Source organism: Tamandua tetradactyla, chromosome 6 (genome assembly GCF_023851605.1).
Source record: "Tamandua tetradactyla isolate mTamTet1 chromosome 6, mTamTet1.pri, whole genome shotgun sequence".
In the NCBI taxonomy this organism is placed as follows: Eukaryota; Metazoa; Chordata; class Mammalia; order Pilosa; family Myrmecophagidae; genus Tamandua; species Tamandua tetradactyla.
In genome coordinates, this window is record NC_135332.1 from 87,625,077 (window position 1) to 87,648,049 (window position 22,973).

Sequence of the window (22,973 nt, forward strand, 5' to 3'; positions counted from 1 at the left end):
AAGGTTTTCACAATCACACAGTCACATTGTGAAAGCTATATCATTATACAATCATCTTCAAGAACTATGGCTACTGGAACACAACTCTACATTTTCAGGCACTTCCCTTCAGCCTCTCCATTACCTCTTGACTAACAAGGTGATATCTGTATAATGTGTAAAAATAACCTCCAGGATAACCTCTTGACTCTGTTTGAAATTTCTCAGCCATTGGCACTTTGTCTCATGGTTTCCCCAATCCCTTGATGCTGGGTCTCAGCTCATTCTAGAGTTTTTCTTGATCCTTTGATACTGAGTCTCAGCTCATTCTGGAATTTCTGTCCCACATTGCCAGGAAGATCCACACCCCTGGGAGTCATGTCCCACGTAGACAGTGGGGAGGGTGGTGAGTTTGCTTGCTGTGTTGACTGGAGAGAGAGGACACATCTGAGCAACAAAAGAGGCTCTCCTGGGGGTGACTCTTAGGCCTAATTTTAAGTAGGCTTGACCTATCCTTTGTGGGGTTAAGTCATATGAACAAACCTCAAGACTGGGGGGCTCAGCCTATAGCTTTGGTTGTCCACACTGCTTGTGAGAATATCAAGAATTCAACTTGGGGAGGTTGAATTTTCCCCCATTCTTACCATTCTCCGAAGGGGACTTTGCAAATACTTTTCCACTCACTGATCAAATTACTCTGGGATTTCTCAGGGCATCACTCTGGACAAACCAACAAAATCTCATGTCCTACTCAAGGTTCCATGTACTTATGGTGTTCAATTAAGCTGTCTACATAAGTTATATTAGGAAATGCACTAGTCAAAATATAAATTTTGTACCAAATAAACATTTTTTGCTTTAGCCTCATGTATAAGTTAAAATTTTTAAATATTAATTACCATCTATTTTCAGCACCCTGCAGTAATGACATTCCTTTGTTTTTCCTCATGCAAAAACATTTTTTTAATTTGTACATTTAGTCGCTATCATTACACACTCTAGGCATTCCTAGATTATACCATCTCAGTCTTTATTGTCTGTTTTTCTTTCTGATTTCATTTGTGCCCCCAGCCCTCCTCCCTCTATCATTCTCACATTCAGTTTCATTCAGTGTTTTAACATAATTGTATTACAGTTAGGTAGTATTGTGCTGTCCATTTCTGAGTTTTTACGTTTAGTCCTTTTGCACAATCTGTTTCCCTTCAGCTTCCCTTGTATGTGATGGATTGCTTTTCTCTTGCTGGTATTTTCTTCTGTAATATCAAATATGTTCTTAATCCCATCTGGCATATTTTTCATTTCAGATATTATATTTTTACCTCAGAGTTCTTTCTGATTCTTTTATCATATCTTCACGTTTCTCTCCTCATTTATCTTAAAAGTTTTCATTTAAATAATTGAATATAAATATATTTGGCCTGAACCAATTTGAATACTCTTTAAAGTATTTATATAAATATATTTATATAATAGCTTTCTATATGTCTTTTCTAATTTCATAATCTGTTATTTTAAGTCAGTTATCATCAATTTATTTTTTTTTACCTTTTTATTGGTCAAGTTTTCCTGCTTTTTCCTTGTCCAATATTTTTTTGTTTATAGACATTATAGATATTTCATTGTTGAGAGTCTGAATTTTGTTTTACTCCTTTAAAGAGTATTCAGATTGGTTCAGGCCAATAGTTAAATTATTTACAGAGTACATTGGTCCTTGCAAGTCTTGTTTAGGATGTATCTAGAGCCACCTTTACTATATGACTCTTTTAGCCGTATAAATAAGTCACAACCCTTTCAGGATAGCTTTTGAATACTTCAAATCTTCAATTACATCTCTTTACTTGACTAGTGGAAATGTGAATGATTTCCAGCTCCATGTGAGCTCTGGAAGTTGTTTGGCTTCTGTTCCCATGTCATTATTTCTTCCTTGGCATTTTTTTTTTTTAAATTTTTTGTGTATTGTTTTTTTTTTGGTCAGGCCTTGACTTTTTTACCCTACTCATGCATAGACTGCTTTTCAGCCAAATACTCAGAGGCATTCCTATGCATATTCCCGGAGCTGTTTCTCTGTAAAGCATTCTTGTTGCATGAACTTTCCCTGCATGGTCTAACCTCTTTTGCCTTCCTGAACTCTGTTCTCTCTTCTCATGCCAGCAACTCTGCTCAGTGCTGTTTGGGTTTCCCCTTACCTCACTGTGGTTTAGAATTTGCAGCTAGGCTGAGAGCTAAGATTATCATAAAGTATGCATCATTTGTTTTTTTTTTTCTTAGAAGCCACAGCCTTATACTATGCATTGTCAAAGCTTAGAAAATAGTAGTTGTATATTTTTTTCAGTTTACTATATGTTTTGGTTGGAGAGTATGTTTTGTGGTCAGAAGTCAAGTTGCTTAGTGGCATTTTGAATGTGATAAATTTTATTGTCTTTTTTTAAAATATGTACTTATGTTGGTCGGTTGCTTGTAAAATGTCACATTATTTCCCAAAGTTTCAGGTGGCTACAGAAAGATAGGCAATGAAAAGTTTTGCAAGCTGAAGAAATTAGAATAATGGAAACCATAAATCTAGAGGTGATGATAGTATGCACTGTAAGACATAAACCATAAATTTGGCTCTGAACTTACTAGCATCCAAATTAAAGTGCCACATGTGTTCATATTTTACAGTATGATAAAAGTAAGCAGTTGATCAAGAATGATGAGGTTTTCCTGGTGGAAATCCAAGAAAAATTTCTTTTGTCTGTCCTCATAAAATAGATGCTGTGTGTAACATGATGGACAACAAATTCTTCGACAATATTTGTCCAGTAGAGTCAATATTGAACTTCCTTTGATTTCTTTTTGTATCTTATTCTTAGATGGTATTCATTAGGTCTGTCTGGTGGCATAATGCTTCATATAGTTTTTTTTTAATTATTAATTTTTAAATTTTTTAAACGTACCAATAAACACCAAGCAAACGCAAACATTCTTAGCTTTTGATTGTTCCGTTTTACATATATAATCAGTAATTCACAGTATCATCACATAGTTGCATGTTCATCATCATGATCATTTCTTAGAATATTTGCATCTATTCAGAAAAGGAAATAAAAAGAAAACAGAAAAAAATTCATACATACCATACCCCTTACTCCTCCCCTTCATTGATCACTAGCATTTCAGTCTAAATTTATTTTAACATTTGTTCCCCCCTATTATTTATTTTTATTCCTTATGTTCTACTCTTCTGTTGCTATAGTAGCTAAAAGGAGCATCAGACACAAGGTTTTCACATTCACAGAGTCTCATTGCGGAAGCTATATCATTGTTCAATCATCATCAAGAAGCATGGCTACTGGAACACAACTCTACATTGGCAGTTCCCTCCAGCCTCTCCACTGCATCTTGAACAACAAGGTGATATCTACCTAATGCATAAGAATAACGTCCAGGATAACCTCTCGACTCTGTTTGGAATCTCTCAGCCATTGACACTTAGTCTCATTTCACTCTTCCCCCTTTGGTCGAGAAGGTTCTCTCAATCCCTTGATGTTAATTCTCAGCTCATTCTAGGGTTTTTCTCAGTCCCTTGATGCTGAGTCTCAGCTCATTCCAGGATTTCTGTCCCACATTGCCAGGAAGGTTCACACCCCTGGGACTCATGTTCCACGCAGAGAGGGGGAGGGTGGTGAGACTGCTTGTCATGTTGGTTGGAGAGAGAGGCCACATCTGAGCAACAAAAGAGGCTCTCTTGGGGGTGACTCTTAGGCCTAAATTTTAAGTAGACTTGACCTATCCTTTGTGGGGTTAAGTTTCATATGAACAAACGCCAAGATTGGGGGCTCAGCCTATAGCTTTGGTTGTCCGCACAGCTTGTGAGAATATCAAAAATTCAACTTGGGGAAGTTGAATTTTCCCTATTTCTCATCATTCCCTGAAGAGGACTTTACAAATATTTTTTTATTCACTGTTCAAATCATTCTGGGATTTATCAGGGCATCACTCTGTACAAGCCCACAAAATCTCATGTTCTACTCAAGGTTCCACGTACTTACAGTGTTCAGTTAAGCTGTCTACATAAGTTATATTAGGAAATGCACTAGTCAAAATATAAATTTTGTACCAAATAAACATTTTTTGCTTTAGTCTCACGTATAAGTTAATATTTTTAAATATTAATTACCATCTATTTTCAGCACCTTGCAGTAATGACATTCCTTTGTTCTTCCTCATGCAAAAACATTTTTTTAATTTGTACATTTAGTCACTATCATTATACACTCTAGGCATTCCTATATTATACCATCTCAGTCTTTATTGTCTATTTTTCTTTCTGATTTCATTTGTGCCCCAGCCCTCCTCCCTCTATCATTCTCACATTCAGCTTCATTCAGTGTTTTAACATAATTGTATTACAGTTAGGTAGTATTGTGCTATCCATTTCTGAGTTTTTGCATTCAGTCCTGTTGTACAATCTGTTTCCCTTCAGCTCCAATTACCTACTATCTTACCCTATTTCTATCTCCTGATGGTCTCTGTTACCAGTGAAATTCCCAAGTTTATTCACTAATGTCAGTTCATATCAGTGAGACCATACAGTATTTGTCCTTTTGTTTCTGGCTAATCTCACTCAACATAATGTCCTTAAGGTCCACCCATGTTGTTACATATTTCATAACTTTATTCTGTCTTACAGCTTCATAATATTCTACCGTATGTATATACCACCACAATTTGTTTAGCTACTCTTCTGTTGATGGACATTTTGGCTGTTTCCATCACTTTGCAATTATAAATAATGCTGCTATAAACATTGGTGTGCAAATGTCCGTTTGTGTCCTTGCCCTCATGTCCTCTGAGTAGATACCTAGCAATGGTATTGCTGGGTCATATGACAGTTCTATATTCAGCTTTTTGAGGAACCGTCAAACTGCCTTCCACAGTGGTATGCCTCTTTCTCCACATCCTCTCCAGCACTTGTCATTTTCTGTTTTATTGATAATGGTCATTCTGATTGGTGTGAAATGATATCTCATTGTGGTTTTGATTTTCATTTCTCTGATGGCCAGGGAAGTTGAGCATCTCTTCCTGTGCCTTTTCACCGTTTGTATTTCCTCTTCTGAGAAGTGTCTCTTCAAGTCTTTTGCCCATTTTGTTATTGTGTTGGCTGTCTTTTTATTGTTGAGTTGAGCAATCTCTTTATATATTCTGGATACTAGACCTTTATCAGATATATCATTTCCAAGTATTGTCTCCCATTTTGTAGGCTCTTTTTACTTTCTTGATGAAGTTCTTTGATGCACAAAAGTGTTTAATTTTGAGGAGTTACCATTTATTTCATTCTTTCTTCAGTGCTCTTGCTTTGGGTGTAAGGTCTAGGAAACCGCCTCCTAGTATAGGATTTATAAAATATTTCCCTACATTTCCTTCTAACAGTTTTATGGCCTTAGATCTAATGTTTAGGTCTTTGATTCATTTTGAATTAATTTTTTTATAGGATGCGAGATATGGGTCCTCTCTCATTCTTTTGCGTATGGATATCCAGTTTTCTAGGCACCATTTATTGAAGAAACTGTTCTGTCCCAGGTGAGTTGGCTTGACTGCCTTATCAAAGATCAATTATCCATAGATGAGAGGGTCTATATCTGAACACTCTATTCTATTCCATTGGTCAGTTTATCTATCTTTATGCCAGTACCATGCTGTTTTGCAAAACACTGTAGCTTCATAATATCCTTTAAAAGTCAGGTTACGTGAGACCTCCAAGTTCACTTTTTTTTCTCAGGATACTTTTAGCTATTTAGGGCACCCTCCCTCCCAGATAAATTTGCTTGTTGGTTTTTCTGTTTCTGAAAAGTAAGTTTTTGGGATTTTAGTTGGTATTGCATTGAATCTGTAGATCAATTTAGGTAGAATTGACATCTTAACTACATTTGGTCTTCCAATCTATGAACACGTTATGCCCTTCCATCTGTTTAGGTCTTCTGTGATTTCTTTTAGCAATTTCTTGTAGTTATCTTTGTATAGGTTTTTTCTATCTTAGTTAAGTTTGTTTGTAAATTTATTTTATTCTTTTGGTTGCAATTGTAAATGGAATTCTTTTCTTGATTTCCCCCTCAGATTGTTCATTACTAGTGTACAGAAACACTGCAGATTTTTGATTGTTGATCTTGTAACCTGCCACTTTGCTGTACTCGTTTATTAGCTCTAGTAGTTTCGCTGTGATTTTTGGGGGTTTTTGACATATCATCTGCAAACAGTAGAGTTTTACTTCTTCCTTTCCAGTTCTCTGCCTTGTATTTCGTTTTCTTGTCTAATTGCTCTGGCTAGAACCTCCAACACAATGTTGAATAACAGTGGTGATAGTGGACATCCTTGTCTTGTTCCTGATCTTAGGGAGAAAGTTCTCAGTTTTTCCCCATTGAGGATGATATTAACTGTGGGTCTTTCATATATTCCCTTTATCATTTTGAGTACGTTCCCTTCTATTCCTATCCTATGAAGTGTTTTTAACAAGGAAGAATGTTGAATTTTGTCAAATGCCTTTTCTGCATCCATCGAGATGATCATATGGTTTTTCTGCTTTGATTTGTTAATATGGTTTATTACATTAATTGATTCTCTTATGTTAAACCATCCTTGCATATCTGGGATGAATCCCACTTAGTTATGATGTATAATTCTTTTAATGTGTTGCTGGATTCAATTTGCTAGAATTTTGTTGAGGATTTTTACATTTATATTCATTAGAGAGATTGGTCTGTAGTTTTCTTTTTTTGTAATATCTTTGTCTGGCTTTGGTATGAGGGTGATTTTGGCTTCATAGAATGAGTTAGGTAGCTTTCCCTCCCCTTCAGTTTTTTTGAAGAGTTTAAGCAGGACTGGTACTAATTCTTTCTGGAATGATTGATAGAATTCATATGTGTAGCCATCTGGTCCTGGATTTTTCTTTTTGGGGAGCTTCTTAATGACTGATTCGGTTTCTTTACTTTTGATTGGTTTGTTGAGGTTGTCTATTTCTTCTTGTGTCAAAGTTGGTTGTTCATGCCTTTCTAGAATGTTGTCCATTTCATCTACATTGTTGTATTTATTAGCATAAAGTTGTTCATAGTATCCTGTCATTACTTTCGTGGAGTCAGTGGTTATGTCTCCTCTACCATCTGTTCTTATTTATTTGCATCTTCTCTCCTCTTCTTTTTTGTCAAACTTGCTAAGGGTCCATTAATCTTATTGATTTTCTCATAGAACCAGCTTCTGGTTTTGTTGATTTTCTCAATTGTTTTCATGTTGTCAATTTCATTTATTTCTTCTCTAATCTTTATTATTTCTTTCCTTTTGCCTGCTTTTGGGTTAGTTTGCTGTTCTTTCTCTACTTCTTCCAAGCTGACTGTTAATTCCTTGGTTTTTGCCCTTTCTTCTTTTTTGATATAGGCATTTAGGGCAATTTATTTCCCTCTTAGCACTGCCTTTGCTGCATCCCATAAGTTTTGATATGTTGAGTTTTCATTTCCATTTGCCTCAAGATATTTACTAATTTCTCTTATAATTTCTTCTTCTATTTTGACCAGGTGCACCTGAGCTGGTGGCCTATTTTTAGTATTTAGAATTTGTGAATTAATTCCACACTTGAAACTTAGTTGTGCTCAGCCCCTGCTGCTGGTAAAATCCCTTTCCTTTCCCCTCTGGGAAGCAGCCTGTTGGGGATGGGTGCTGGCTGCTGCAGCTTGGGAACTCACAGTTCTGGGTAGGCTTGCAGCCAGTCCAGCTGGTCCAGACTAGGGTACGCTGTGTTTCGGGTCACTGACATGGCCCCAGTAGTTGTTCTATATTGTTTCTGGCTATTTAGTAGCTGTTCTGGAGGATGAACTAAATCCCACACCTTGCTAAGCCACCATCTTGGCTGTCTCTCTCATATAGTTTTCTATGCATAGTTTATTTTATTTTCTTCCAAACACATATTTAATGTTTACTCTATACCAGACACTGTTCTATGTCCTTTCAAAATATTTAGTAATTATATTCTTATTTAATGACTATGTTATGTGGTTCTGAAAAAACTCTCTAGTTTTAATCTAGGTACACAGTTTAGACCAACTGAGTGAATGGATGAGATGGATTTTCTTCAGGCAACGTGAAAAGGACCTATAACTGAACTTTTTATAACATTTGGCCATGCTAGCATTTGACTAAATTTTTTTCCATTGGGCCCTGAAGTATGACATATTCTTTATTCCCAGTTAAAGGATCTGTTGAGTTTGATGATCAGTGTGGTAGATGATGTTTGTATGACAAAGTGTATTTTACGCATTGTAGTATGTCCTCAATTTCATTTGATCTTCACTATAGGGATGTGTGAGATGGGGAGGGTGGAACCATCAGTGTTTTGGCACTCACGCACCCTTTGTTGGTTCTGTACTGCAAAAGCTCTTGCCTTTTCTGCCTGGGGACTGCTCTTTCTCTCTTATTTACGTGGTGAACTTATCTTCGTGTGTCGTTCAGGGTACCTGTTACCTCTTTCAGGAATTCATGTATAATGTTCCCCGACTCCTGGATTGGTAATGGAGCCATTTTATCTGCTCTTCATTAGACTAGAGAAATACATGCAAACATGTCAATTTCCTAAGCACTGAGATTATTGTAAACTCATGGAATTGTCAGAGAATAAAGGAGTGAGGTTTATCCAAACCTGAGTTTAGTTAACTGGATTTCCAACTCTCATGCTTACCAAATCTGTGACATTGCATAATTTATTTTCTTGAGACTGTTTCCTTATTCATAAAATGGTGATGATAATCCCTATCTTGCAGTTTTGTTCTGAGAATCAGATGCAATGTCAGCAGCCTGACCTGTAAATCTTCATTTGTCCTCTACTGTAAGGAGATTTATGACAACTGCAGTTCTCCCCTCATCTTTGGTGCTGGCCATCTTCTAATCTCATCCTCCTCTCCCGAGCCTCTTTGGTGCCCTTTCTGGATTGCAGTGTCTAATGACTCTGAAATCAGTCCTTCCTAGGCTCCCTGCACAGCTACTGTCCAGCCAAGAGAACTTGGCCTGCTCACGTTCCTCTTTCTGCTACAATATTCTTGTCTGTGCAGTGAAGCTAATCCTGGGATGTTGTTCCTTCCTACTCAAATCCTGCCTACCAGCACATGTGGTCCTTTCTTTCCAGTATCCTCATGTGTCCTACTACCCCACTGTACCAATAGTACATCACCATTTATCTTGGATTACTCTGGGCTTGTTTCTTTCATAGGACTTTGTCATGCTTCTTTCACCCTCTGCACTTCCTGGCATGCAGCAGATTGTCATCCTGGGCCAGTGAGTGAATTATTGGGTGGGTGAGTGAATGCTGTCTGAGCAGGCTGTGATTAGACAGAGCATGGGGCATGCAGCTGTGTAGTTCTGTGTTTGAATCCTGGGTGAGTGTCCTTATTTTAGCAGGGCCCTCCTTGGAGAGCACTAGTGGGCACTAGAGCCCATGTGCACCCATCATGTAGTGTGTGCAGGGCACTTAGCAGGTGTTTGATGACAGGGAGCCATTGAAAGACCCTTCATTTTAGCTTTAATGATTCGTTCTGGTGGCCTTAGAAAATAGTTAATAGTTGTCTTTACTTCCTTAAGTCTTTTCTCAAAGTAAGGACTGCAAAATAGTCTCAGAAGGGAAAGCCTTGTGGTAGATTAGTGCTGCTTGTTTCATGTTAAAAGCTTGAACATCATGGTTGGTTTTTTTTTTTATTTTTTGCCTTACCAGCCCACTATATGGTTTTATTTAAATATTCTAATTTTACTGGGCTGAGGAGTCTTTTTATTTCAATCAAGGGTAAAATGGCAATAACAGACTCCATAATTTCACAAAACCTTTTCTATGCTTGATTTTTATAATTTAGATATTATTCTCCATAATTATATCTTTTCTTTGCTTCTCTACAGAGTAAAGAAACAGCCAATTTCAAGAGAATAGAAACACAGGCTATTGTTCCCTTGTTATATAGTACTTGATAACTATCTACTTCTTGTATTTTTTGTTCCTTCTGCCAATGATTTCTACCACATCACTCCCTGAAAGTGACTTTAGGGTTACCTTAAAAAACAAAACAAAACAAAACCCAAAAAACTGTGTGACATTTGTTGCTACTGTACAGAATTTGGCTTTTCAAGGCCATTATTGAAAGCCTGTTTATTTATTTTTTACTCCTGTGCCTTCAATTTGAGGAAGACCCTGCACATGTGTGGGGCTGTGGGTTGGCACCATTTGTTTATTTATTAGTTCATTCATTCATGCATCCAGTCCCTCAACATTTACTGAACTTTCTAAGACCAGTTACCTCATCTCATTCTTCTTGTCCTAGGCACACAACCTGGCACTCAGAACATGCCCAGGAAGTGTTTGAACAGATGAGTGGAAGATTAGTTCAAACAAATGAAATGTAAATTTGGGTGGTAAATCTATAAGAACTTAATGCAGGTCATTTGGATTAAGAACGTCTTTATGGGAAGTCTTATTGGGGTTTGCACATGTGAGAGTCTCACCTATTGCTGATGACAAGGGGGATTTCAAGAAGTTGTAAGCCTTGTACAGAAGAAATGAAATTTTCTTGAAATGGTGGGGAAGTGAGTAAAAAAGGGATTTCGATTTTGCTGAGGCCAAAATATGACCCTTGAGTCAGAAAACAAATTCTGTATTCCATTAAGTACTTTTGTGAGGTGGTATAGAAGTTTTCTGGAGACTGCGCATCTTTATCTGGGCTACACAGAGAAGCAGAATTTAAGTTGTGGAGAGAATAGTGATGGTATTTCTAGTGGCACAAAAATTTCAGGACACCTTGAGCATAAAGGAATGGAAGGCAGCTTCAGGAGTGGTGGGGAGTAAGGTGGTAGAGGTACGTTAAAACAGCAACCTTTTAAAATGGGTGAGGTTGAGCACTGAGGAAACAGTTAATTTAATGAGTGCTTACTTCTTCTGCTGCTACGTTTTTCTCATTTATTCCTCAGCCATGTCTGATGAGATAGGTATTGATTGTTACCTCCATTTAACAACTGAGAAACTGAGGCAGAGTATGATGACATAAGGTACCCAAGATTGCAGAGTCAGAGCCTCAAATGATTTGAACTGGCTTCCATGCCTGTTCCTTGCACCCTGCCAGTCTGCCTTGCAAGTCTTTGGAACTTCTATCCTCTGGTCTTCCCAAAGGAAAGTCATTCACCTCTGTATGACACAAGCATATATGGGCTGTTTGTTTCATTTAAAAAAATTTTACAGCTGTGTATGCCTCTCCATTGGAGGGGAGAAATGGGTCAACAAAAGCAATAACCAAAGGCTAAACACTACATCCTGCCGTGGTGGCTTCTCAAAATATGGGCTTTGAAGCCTCGATGAGAAGAGGGGAAAGCAAGAGTCCTTGCAGCCTTTAGGGCTTCCATCTTCAATTGGTCTTGCTGGCTGAAAGTACTCAGGCCCACCCACTGTGCATGGAGCTCTCAGGCCCCAGCAGGAACATGGCCAGTGGTCAACTGCTGTACTGTGCTCACACACCGTCTGCCATCTGCCTGCCTCTGGTTTCCACCCTCACTTCTGTCTGGAAAATGCTTCCGTGGTGGTCATCACTGGCCACTGTTGCCAATGCAGTGGACACTTTCTCAGACCTCACTTCACACAACTGACCCTGGCTCCTTAAGAGCTGTCCTCCCTGGCTTTCCTGACCCCAATCTTCGAATCCCCTGCTGCTGCTTTTCATATTTCTTCTCACTGTCCTCTTCTATTCCTTACCATCTAAGTATCTGTGTTCCTCAGAGTCAAGGAAACTTCTTCCTTTGAACATACCCTGGATGTTACTGGTTCTTTCCTACTGTTTGGCTGTGGGCTGGCAATGCCTAGATCTTTGCTACAAGCTCATCTTTCTCTGGAGCTCCAGGCAGTATATCTAACTTCGACTTATGCGTCCCATGGTTAATTCAGACAAATCACGCCCAGTCACACCTGCCTCCTCCACTTCCTGAACTAAGCCTCTCTCTGTGTAAGTCCACAGATGCCCTTGTGCCTAAGCCAAAAACCTGAGTCTTTCTATATTATGTTCCTCCATATTCACTACCCCCCAATCCAAGTCATCAAAGTTTGCCAATTCTACCCTCTTAATCACTCAAAACTTCTACTGCTTTTGTTTAGGTTTTCACTTGATTTGGGTATTTTTTTCAGATAAGGTCTAAGGAGCCCAGCAGGACAACAAGACTTTTCATTGCCTAGATCTCTGCCTCTTGTTCTAGCCTCACCAGTATTGTCAAATGTTTCTTTTGCGGCCACATATGGTTTCTATTCAGTATTCATCTTTTGTTGTTGTGGCGGTGGTTACTGTTTTGTTTTACAAACTTTTGAAGATGTGAAACCTATTCTTAGCTTTTAGGCCATGCACAAACAGGCTGTGGGTGTGATTTGGCCCATGGACTTAATTGTGGAGGGTTGAGGTATTCCATTCAAGAGTTAAGCTGGGTTTGAGTTTTCTTGTTGCTATGGTTATCTGTTTGCATAGGCTCCAGATTCCTCTGGTATGGCTTTGTCTTTAATGGGAGTTGGAGGGGTAAGAAGGTTGAGGCTGCTGAGGATTTTTCTGCAGTGGACCCTCAGTTTATCCTCAGCTTTCCGCCTCCCTGCATGCTACTACACAGGCAGGCAGGTCTTTCTCCACACCTTGGCTCCTCCCCCAGTGGTGCTTTTACTTGGTGTTTGCCCAGCTGGTGGCAGGAACAGATGAAGCTCCCTCTTGTCTTCCTCCAGCCTCTGTATGAGGGCCTCTGTGTGCATGAGTCTTACCTGTTGGCTTTCTCAGTGATTCCATCCCTTTGCCCCAGAGCAGCCAAACTCTGCATCATATCTGTAGTGGTATTGTTAAGAGGGGTTTTCCTGCCCCTATCCCAGATAGAGTATTGGTGTAAACAGACCCTCAAAGGTATGGGGTATATGACTTTGGCTCAGGATGGTTTCCTTGTTCTCCTCCAGCAACTTCTTCTTCTTCCTTTTTTTTTTTTTTTTAAATATTTTTATTGATAAAACTTAACATACAAGCATTCTTAGTATACAAACATTCCATAAATGGTGTAGAATCAGTGGCTCACAATGTCATCACATAGTTGTGTATTCATCACCATGATCATTTTTTGAAAATTTACATCACTCCAGTAAAAGAAATAAAAAAGAGAAAAGAACAAACTCATACATACCATTTCCTTTACCCCTCCCTCTCATTGACCAGTAGAATTTCTATCTGCACAGTATATTTTAACCTTTGTTCTCCCTATTATTTGTTGATTTTCTAATCCATATTTTTACTCATGGTCTATATCCTAGATCAAAGGAACATGAGACAAAAGTTTTCTCAATCACACAGTCACACTGTAAAAGCTTTATCATTATACAATCATCTCCAAGAAATAAGGCTACTGGAACACAGTTCTACAGTTTCAGGTACTTCCCTCTAGCCTCTCTAATACATCATAAACTTAAAAAGGGATATCTATATGATGCATAAGAATAACCTCTGGGATAACCCCTTGACTCTTGTTTGAAATCTTTCAGCCACTGACACTTTATTTTTTCTCATTTTTCTCTTCCCCTTTTTGGTCAAGAAAGTTTTCTCAATCCCTTGATGCCAGGTCTGGTCTCATCCCAGGATTTCTGTCCCACTCTGCCAGGGAGATTTACATCCCTGGGAAGTCATGTCTCATGTAGTGGGGAGAGGGCAGTGAGTTCACTTGCTGTGTCGACTTAGAGAGAGAAAGATCACATCTGAACAACAAAAGAGGTTCTCTGGGGTGACTCTTAAGCCTAATTTTAAGTAGGCTTAGCCTGTCTTTTGCAGGAATAAGTTTCATAGGGGTGAACCCCAAGATCGAGGGCTCGGCCTATTGATTTGGTTGTCCCCACTGCTTGCTAGAATATAGAAATTCTCCAAATGGGGAAGTTGAATATTTCCCCCTTTCTCCCAATTCCTCTAAAGGCACTTTGCAAATACTTTCTCATTCACTGTCCAAATCACTCTGGGATTTATCAGGGCATTAGTCTAACCTGGACAAACCAAAAAAATCTCATGCCCTATTCAAGATTCCGTGTACTTATGGTGTTTAACTAAACTGACCATGCAAGTTAAATTAGGAAATACACTACCCAAAATATAAATTTTTCACCAAATAAACATTTCTCCCTTTAGTCTCACACAGAAGTTGAAGTTTTAAAATGTGGACAATGTCATCCTTTACCCAATCTTTTGATATATTTTAGTCCTATCCAGATCAGCTACATTCATATCTCTATTCAATATCTGATCAGTTTTTCAACTTTTTAAATGGTTCCTGTATGGGGTACTGCTGGTTTTCATAGCTTCAGAACTCTAACTCTTGAGTTTTCAGGTGTCATATAAACACTTGAAGTTTCTCCTCCGGCAGTGTCTAACCCTCTTCCAACTAGAATGGATCCTTGCTGATTCCCTTGGGTTTGCTGCTGCTTTCCCAGCAGCTGAAGATCTTGCTTCATGAGAGTGAAGGGGGCAGGAGTGGGCCAGGGTAAAGAGTGTTAAAGTGGGGAGTGGAAGTGGTCTGGGCTGTGGTGGGGCTGGGATTTCAGTAATCCCCTTTCTTCTACCTGAACCACCAAGGGAGGCTCTCTACTCTGCATTCCTCCTGCCAGTCCTTCTATGATCACCTGGCAGAGATCTGTGGAGAAGACCCTTGGAGTGAGTGGGAACCCGCCCCCTGTATTAATCAGGGTTCTCTAGGGAAACAGAACCAATAGGAAATATCTGTAAATGTGAGATTTTATAAGTGTCTCACACAACCATAGGAATGCACAAGTCCAGATTCCATAACACAGGCCACAAGGTAGCAACTCCAATGAAAGTCTTTGTTGAATTTCCCAGGAGAAGGTAGCTGGCTGAATAGAGATGAAAATTCTCTCTTCTGACTCCTCTTTTTAAAGCCTTCAACTGATTCAATTAAATGTCTCTCGATGGTGAAAGACCCTCTCCTTGATTGTAGATGTAATCAGTTAGGATGTAATCAACTTTATGATTTAAGTCCACAGAATGCTCCAGCAGTGATGGTTAGGCCAGCGCTTGCTTGACTAGACAGCTGAACACCATCACAAGCCTGTGGTTTGTTGGCTTGTACTCATTGTTAGCATGGGAGAACATTCTGCCTCCTAAATGGAAGCAAAACCGCTCCTACTTAATCTATATATTTAAGCAGTATTGATTGAAATGTATTTTTCTTTCTGATATGCTAACTTTTTTAGTCCTTTCTCATTAGCGTTTCCAGGTTGAGGGTTGCTGTGTAGCCATCAGGGTATCAAAGGAAAGATGATGTCAGGGCTGAAGATGGCTGAGAGTTGCCCTCTGCTTTACCATATGCTTTACCAGTGGGCTGTCCTCAGATTCCTCCTAAGTAGATCCCTGCCTGGTGAAGGATATTGATCAGCTGAGGAGGACTAACATTGTTTTTTAAATCTTTCTAGACTCTGGAAGCTATTCTGAATTTCAAATACTCTGGAGGCCCAGGCCATGTTGAAGGATATTACAGGAACCTTTCTCTGGGGCTGCATGTTGAAGTTGAGCCATCCGTATTTTTCACCCGAGTCAGCACTCTGCCAGCAACCAGGTAAACTTATTAACTCCCTTAAAATAACCTTCTGGTAGAGTCTAATAATATTGGATTTGGAATGCTGACATAAATTTTTATTTTGATCCTGTCTCCAGTCATGTCTGTGATGCTTTTATGCCAAGCTGCTTGGCCTCTCTGGGACTTAGTTTCCTCATCAGAAAAACAAGCATTATACTTAGCCTGCCTCTTCAGTTAGCTACAAATGAATGGGCTTTATGAATTGTGATGTGCTGTGATACCTTTTACAACTGCAATATTCTCGTTTGCTGTCATCATTGTGGAGGCACATTTCCCACTTGGCCTAAGACTGGTCTTGGCTCTGGTCTGCTTCAGCTCTCCAATTAGCAGGGGCTTAACAGGAACCCACAATGTTTTGGGGACTCCTGGAGGAGCCCAACATCTCTTTGTACATCAGTCCTGGCATCCTAGTACAATAATAGGTGCTTTGTAGGAATGACCAGCCTGTTTGACATCTTACCATCTCCTGGTCAAGTGCAGCACCAGGTTACAGGGACTTTCTTGCACAAAGCCTTTCTCTCCTGTTAAGTTTTCCAGGCCTCAGGACAAATAAATCAGACAGTTTGACTACCTCACACCCAGAAGAGACAAGAGATACTAAATGTATTCTCTGAGTGGGACAGTGTCAGTTTCCTTCCTGAAACGTTGACATAAGAAGAAGTAGAGTGGAGATGCTGAAAGCCACAGCTGCAGTTGTAGGTGATTTGAGACCCATGGCCATTCAGACCCCTGCTCACTGGGGAGAGGCTCTGAGGACAGGTGTTGATCTCCCCTGAGCATGTCCATATTTCAGCATCTCCTGTCCAATGGTGCCTTGCATATATGGGGTCAGAAAGGGCAGGTTAAGTGTCATTTATCCTTAATAGGGGTAAAGTAGCAGCCATGACACTCACCTGTCTAGCCTTGAACGCATGGAAGAGAACATCCCATGCAGCACCCCACCCCACCAGTCCAAGGAAAACAGAGGTATGTTGTCACCTGTGTTAATGCAGCCATGATACCTCCTTTAAAGTGATGTGGCTTCAAAAGAGAAGTGTAGTTATAGTTTAGAGGAGACTGGTTTTTTCTTCCAGCTATTGGAGAATGGCTTCAGTAGGAATTAATGGCTTAGCTTGGGCCTTTTAGCATCATCTTTCATCATCTATCTCTTTTTCAATCTGTGGAGTAATAGTCTTTCTTGCCAAGGCTTGCCTCTGTTTTGCATTTGTTTAAAGCTTTAAAGGAACATGACCCTGGGGAAGATTTGGCCAGGACTGCTGCCAGAAGAGAGTAGAGTATCTGAGGCCCTTTCTGTGCATTTAGATCCCCTCCATCATAAATGTCATATGTGTTTCTCCTCCCCTCATCTCTGCTGCCATGAGCCCATATAAATAGTTCTTGGAAGCAGCACAAGTTGTCATTGAGTCCTGTTTTTTTCCTTATTGATTTCTGGCATCCCCATTCTGACCCCTGCAGCTCTAAATGATGATTTAAGATAAGAAAAATGCCATCACATGGTGTGCTGCAAATGTACACTTGGAAGAGTTGGTTGTTAGCGCAAGTGCTATTTGATTCCTGGTTAGCCAGCCTGTCAACTTCACACTCCTCTTTTGGCCTACATGTTGTTTGTTTCCTGCAGCTGACTTCTTATTTGTTCCTTTTCATTACTCTGAGATGTTAAGAGTATCCACATTCTGTGTTTTCATCTTCTGAAATGGCTCCTGAATCCATGCTCTCCATTCCACTCCAAGTCCTCGTCATCTTTTGTTAGGACTGGACACATAGTTGCCTGGTAGGTCTCCCTGCCTCCAGCCATACTCTCTCCCTCTGGTCCCTTAAATACATTCCCATGCCACTGCCTGGCTGAGACACTGTCTCCGTGTCTATGGGATAAAGCCCAGAGTCCCTACTGTGACGTTTAAGGTGTTTAAAAATCTCATCTTTGTATTCCTCTTAGGTTCTGCTCTTTACTTTTCATATACTAGGACATGTAAAGGGATTTCACTCCAGTGAGCCTTTCCATGCATCTTTTTCTAAAACTATTCTTTTTTCTTAAATTGTCAGTCTCTCACTTAACCTTTTGAAAAATATGTTTGCCTTTGATGATCTGTTACCTTCTTTATAAAACTTTAAATAAGTTTAAGTAAGCAGAGTTGGTTGTTCCTTTTGTGGCTTTCCCTGTACATTGTTCACACTTCTAAGAAAGCAGTTAGCAGATTGCATTGTAAGTGTCCTCATTTATTCTTCAAAACAGCACCTCCAAAGTTTCAGCTAGTCACTGAGGTTTGAGATGGAGAGAGCACAAACCTTGTTTTCCAGGAACCCACAGTCAAATAGAGAACGCAGGTATATATAGTTAATTAAGATAAAATTGGGTACAGGATACCACTTCTAGTGATGCTCAGAAATATGCTGGATTGGCTGTCCTGCTATAAACTACCATAAAGTCAACAAAATGAATGAAATAACTCTCCCTCTTTGAGGGGGTGCAGGACAATGAGCCGTGAGATGTGGAAAGCACCCTGGCTTTCTGCTTGGAGGTACTTTACAGACTGCAGTGCAGGGAGGCAGAAGATAAATTGGCCATCTCAAAGAACAGAAAGGAGAAAGAGATCAGAGTTTGGTGGTGCCGAGAATGTTGTGTTTGCATGGCTGAGTTATAGATAGAAAGAAGCCAAGCAGAGAAGAAACTCCAGAAATCTGCATAGAGGCCTTTTGAGTTCATGCCTAATATTGTGATATATATGTATAAAGTGAAACCCCAGAAACTTGACAAGGAAAAGCTACTAGGGAGCTGTTAGTGGAGCAACTAGAGAACAACAAGAGCTTGCAGAGAACTCAGAGACATTCAAGTTCCAACCAGCCAGAATGAAGGAGAGTAATTAAACACTCTGGACATTCAGTAAACACCTAAGAAATGCTACATATTAAGGAAAGGATTATTTAGCCCTGGAATAAAAACTATTTTGCACCCAGGCTAATAACATTTTTAAGTAGTCTTAAAGGGATCAAGGTAATCAGAAATCAGTTAATTATTAGCTTAAAAAGTCAACACTTTATTAAAGAAGATAATATAATCTAAAGATTAGACTTTATAGTATCCTCAATGTACAGCATATCATCAAAAATTAGTGTACTTGCAAAGAAGCAGGAAATGCAATCAGGAGAAAATTCATTCAGTAGATATAGAACCAGAAAACAGATGGAATTATCATCTTAGAGCCATTGTATAAACTATCGTGAGTATATTTAAGCAGGAATTGGCAAACTTTTTCTTTAAACGGCAAGGTATTAAATATTTTAGGCTTTTTGAGCCTATCACCTCTATTGCATATTTTTCTCTGCTTTTTTATTTTGTTTTGTTTTAAAACTCCTTCAACTGTGAAACCATTCTTATTTCACAGGCTCTATTTTACATGTCCATTACCAGGATATATGATTTTTTCTTATCCAACTGTATTGTGACTCATATAGGAATTAAAGAGTAGTTGTGTATTGAGGTTATGGTACTATTGGGTTTTGCATTTACCCATTTAATTCCCTGTACTGAATATTTCCATTTCTTCACACCACTCCTAGCATTCTGTCCTTTTCCTTTCAACCTGAATAACTCCCTTTAGTAATTTTTTGTAGGGCATGTCTTTTGTTGAAGAACTCTCTCACTTACCATCTGTCTGTGAATGTTTTCAACTTCCTCTTATTTTTGAAGGTAATTTTGCTGGATAAAGAATTTTGGCTGGCAGCTTATTTCTTTCAGTGCCTCAAATATATCATGCCACTTCCTTTCCCCCTCCATGGTTTCTGATGAGAAATTGGCACTTAGTCTTATTGAGGATCCCTTGTGTGTGACAAATCACTTTACTTTGGATGCTTTCAGGATTCTCTCTTTATCCTTGGCATATGACATTGTGGTTAGTAAGTGCCTTGCGTAGGTCTGTTAGGGTTTATCCTGTTTGGAGTATGTTGTGCTTCTTGGATATGCATATTTACTTGCTTCTGAAGAGTTGGGAAGTTTTCAGTCAGTTTTCCCTCAAATGTCCTTTCTGCCCCTTTTCTCTTCTCATCTTCTGGGACACCTATTATTCCTATGTTTGTTCAATTCATGTTGTCACTCAAATCTGTGAAGAAAAAAAACCCTGCTCCATTTTCTCTATTCTTTATCTGTTCTTCTGACCTGTATAATTTTGATTGTCCTATCTTCTAGTTCACTGATTCTTTCTTCCACCTGTTCAGATCTACTTTTGTATGTCTCTAGTGTATTTTTAATCTTCTTTATTGTGCCTTTCATTCCCATAATTTCTGTTATGTTTCCTTTTAAACTTTCTTATTATCTTCTTAATATCCTTTAGCTCTATATCCATAATTCCTTCATCTTCTTGAATTGATTTAGGAGATTTGTTTGAACTTCTTTGATTAGTTGTGTCAGATTTGTTCCCTTTACTAAGCCATATCTTCCTTTTCTTTCTTCATATGGATTTTAATTAGTTGCTAATATCTGAGCATTTGATTATTTTGATGTGTTAACTTTGAAGGCCAGTTTCTCTTGCCTAGGGTTTTTTTTTTTAAATTATTTGTTTTATCCTTTATCTCCCCCTATTATTTACTTATTTTTATCCTTTTTTTAAAAAAAAAACTCATCTGTCCATAACCTGGATAAAAGAAACATCAAACACAAGGTTTAAGTCACACTGGAGAAGCTATATAGTTATACGGTCTTCTTCAAGAATCAGGGCTATTGAAACATAGTTCGGCAGTTTCAGGTACTTTCCTCTAGCCACTCCGATACACCATAAACTAAAAAGGGATGTCTAATGTGTAAGAGTAACCTCTAGGATAACCTCCCAATTCTGTTTGAAATCTCTCAGCCACTGACACTTTATCTCATTTCTCTCTTCCTCCTTTTGGTCAAGAAAGCTTTCTCATTCCCATGATGCCAAATCTCAGCTCATCCGAGGGAGTCAGACCCCACGTTGTCAGGGAAATTTACATCCCTGGGAGTCATGTCCTAGGTAGGAGGGAGGGCAGTGAGTTCACCTGCCAAGGTGGCTTAGAGAGAGGCCACATCTGAGCAACAAGAGACTCTCTGGGGGTGACTCAGGCCTAATTGTAAGTAGGCTTAGCCTCTCTTATGCAGAAATCAGCTTCATAGGGGTAAGCTCCTAGACTGAGGGCTTAGCCTATTGAATTGGTTGTCCCCACTGCTTGTGAGAAGAACAAGAATTCCCCAAGTGGGGAAGTTTAATATTTCCTCCTTTCTCCCCAGTCCTCCAAGGGAACTTTCAAATGCTTGTTTATTTTCTGCCTAAATTACTCTGGGATATATTGGGGCATTACACTAACCCCACTAACCCACTAACCTGTACAAACCAACAAGATCTCATACTCTATCCAAGATTCCATGTAATTATGGTCAAGTAAACTGACCATACAAGTTAGATTAGATAATGTGCTACCCAAAATATAATTTTGCATCAAATAAACAGGTTTCCTTTTGGTCATTCCTAGAGGTTGAAGCTTGAAAATATGGACCATATTATTCTTTAACCTGTATTTTAATTTACCTTAGCTCTATCCAGATCAACTTCATTCTTTCTGTAAACAAAGTCTGATCACGTTTTCAGCTTTTTTTTTAACAGTTGCTAAATGAGCTAATGCTGACTTTCATAGCTTCAGTGTTCTAACTCTGTGTTTAAGGTGTCACATAAATACCTGAAGTTTCAGGGAATGACCAGGTTTATATAAATAGCTCAGTATCTCAGAATTTAGAAATGTAAATTCTAAATATATTGTGACTGCTATAAGAGCTTACAGTCTAGGAACCTTTACAATAGTCCCCAGCCTGATAAGTCTGCTCTTCAATTCTCTGAGTTTGTATATTATGGTTAATCCGCATGAGTAAGGCATGATCATATTTGTCTTTCTGCTTCTGACATTTTATTCAACATACTGTCCTTGAGGGTCCTTCACCTAGTTTCTTGTGTCACAACTTCATTCCTTTTTGCGCTGTAAGAAATTACACCATAGTTCCACCTTCCATTCCTCAGTCATTTTATCCTTAGGCTACCTCTATCCATTGTGAATCAGGAACAGTGCCACTGTAAACATCAGTGTGCAAATGCTCATTCTTGTTTCCACTGTCAGTTCCTTCAGGTGTATACCTAGCAGCAGGGTTGCAGGATCATATGGCAATCCCCCCCCACCCCCCCGCCCTGCCCCAGCCTCCTATGGAGCCACCACACTGCCCTCCAGAGGGGCTTCACCTCTCAGCTTCCCTTCCAAAAGTGAATAGGTACATCTCTTTCTCCACATTTTTCTCTAGCACTTGTTTTTCTCTGTTCATCTTTTAAACAATTTTATTTGCATGTCATACAATCCAAGTTCAAGTAAATAGACATGCATTTGCCACCATAATCTGTGTGTAGTCCTTTCCTTTTCTTCCGCATGGACTCCACACCTCTCCCCCATGCCCCCCATTTGTTGACATTTAGTTTTTTGCTTAGGATTTTATTGTTGATTGGCTTTGTGTTAAGGCTCTTCTTTGATGTTTAGTCCAAATTATTCTGGGCCTTTAAAGTAGTCCATGTTTAACTCTTCAGATTTTCATGGCTCTTCTTCTTCTGATTCTTGACTTGGATATGCAGTACAATTTTTAAGGTTTCACTATTTGTGCAGTTATTTTACCTCCAGGTAAAAGCTTCCTATCCTGTGTTCTTTCTCTTGTTTTTGTGCAGTATTTTCTCTCTAGCTCCTATATTTGTTTAAATTCTCTCACGCAGTGCTCCCTTTTCCTTATATACTTTTCAGTTCTGGGTCCTGTTCTGTCTTCTAGCAGTTCGGTTTAACCTTTTATTTTCCCTTTTTTTTCTGTGAGCCTTTTCTGTTTCCTTATTTTGCCTCTTAGGGTATCCTGCCCTGGGGAACTAGATGCGGCCAATCCAGAAAGGTCCATTTGTGTTTAGGTGGTCTAGCAAACAGAGTCTGGGTTGAGTGTGAGCTCAACCTTCTGCCCGGTCTCTCCCAGCCTTCCAGCCAGAGGAGGGCATGGTGTTTTATACATCTTGTGTTTTGCTCTGGGTTTGTGCACTTGGGTCCTTGTGCCTGGTCAGTTGTGGGGTTGTAGCTCATTACTACGAGTGGCTCTGTGATTGCACCTGTAGCAGGAGGGACCCTGCTCATGCAGCCTCTTTATGACTCCTGCATTGCACAGAACTGAGCAATGGGGAGGGGGCCAGACAGACAGTTCTGGAACGAAAATCTCTTGCCTGATTATGGAGATTATTTTTCTTTTTCTTTTATGTAGCATTTGTGGAGCCCTCTCCATACTCTGTCTTTCTCTTGAGTTCCAAGAGAAACTTTGTTGTTTTATTATTTGACTTGGA

At 39.2% G+C, this 22,973-nt stretch overlaps 1 protein-coding gene across 7 annotated transcripts in view; it reads left to right on the plus strand.

Annotated features, from left to right (window-relative positions):
* TRAPPC9 (trafficking protein particle complex subunit 9) overlaps positions 1–22,973 on the plus strand; it is an 889,500-nt gene that overhangs the window by 533,809 nt on the left and 332,718 nt on the right. For all 7 annotated transcript variants that reach the window (XM_077166715.1, XM_077166716.1, XM_077166713.1 and 4 more), the window contains one exon: positions 15,452–15,594. In XM_077166715.1, coding sequence (XP_077022830.1) covers positions 15,452–15,594 — 143 coding nt within the window. The remainder of the gene's footprint in view (positions 1–15,451; positions 15,595–22,973) is intronic.